Source organism: Cyprinodon variegatus, unplaced genomic scaffold (genome assembly GCF_000732505.1).
Source record: "Cyprinodon variegatus isolate N-32 unplaced genomic scaffold, C_variegatus-1.0 Scaffold210, whole genome shotgun sequence".
NCBI classification, from domain to species: domain Eukaryota; kingdom Metazoa; phylum Chordata; class Actinopteri; order Cyprinodontiformes; family Cyprinodontidae; genus Cyprinodon; species Cyprinodon variegatus.
The window spans coordinates 901,423-902,269 of NW_015150663.1; the positions used below are offsets into that span (position 1 = coordinate 901,423).

Below are 847 nucleotides of genomic sequence, written 5' to 3' on the forward strand. Positions count from 1 at the left end.
TTAATGGGACAGAATAAAAACATCATAACAGAATCATCAGTACATATGACCAATACTAAACATATGTTGTTGATATATATATATATATATAATTTTATTTTTATATCATAAAAACAGTAGGAGAAATGTATTTTGTCCACACGGTGTCGTAACATATCTACACTTAAAGAGACAGTCCCCCGTCAGAGCAAGCCCTTTGTTTGCTCTTCCAACGCGTAAGGCACATTTAAGGAATGAACGGGAGATTTGGGAGTCCATTTGGGATGCATTCATGATGAATTAAGTATTTAGAATAGTACAAGTGAAGGCTTGCTTGATCGAATGAAGATGGAAACTTGGACAAAATCGAGTGCCTACAGTTGGCGTTTTTTTATTTTACTTCTGCTGATGTTCACAAATCAGGTTGCGGCGGAACTACGGTATTCTGTTCCAGAGGAGGTAAAAGAAGCAACTCTGGTTGGAAATATTGCCAAGGATCTTGGTCTGGAAAAATCACATTTAACTGGTCGAAAGATGCGAATTGCTTCCGGATCTGAGGATACGTTTTTCTTTGTTAACAAGGATAACGGGGCCTTACAGGTTCGTAAAAAAATTGACAGAGAGGAGCTTTGTCACGGTAGTGGCGCGTGCTTGGTGGAGCTTAAAATTATTGTCGAAAACCCGTTGGAGATGCACCATGTTGTTGTTGAAAACTCAGATGTAAATGATCACTCCCCAAATTTTACAAAAACAGAGCAACATTTTCAAATAGCTGAACATACTTCTTTAGGAGCACGATTCCAGCTGCAAGCGGCTCGTGACCCGGATGCAGGAGTGAATTCAATCCGAACCTACGTGCTATCCTCAA

At 39.6% G+C, this 847-nt stretch overlaps 1 protein-coding gene across 1 annotated transcript in view; it reads left to right on the forward strand.

The window, feature by feature from the left end:
• The first annotated feature begins 205 nt into the window (after positions 1-205).
• The window catches only part of LOC107088205 (protocadherin alpha-8-like), a 6,071-nt gene continuing 5,429 nt past the window's right edge, over positions 206-847 (forward strand). Inside the window, exon 1 of the mRNA XM_015380226.1 lies at positions 206-842. Within this exon, the coding sequence (XP_015235712.1) occupies positions 322-842 (521 nt within the window). The 5' untranslated portion in view covers positions 206-321. The remainder of the gene's footprint in view (positions 843-847) is intronic.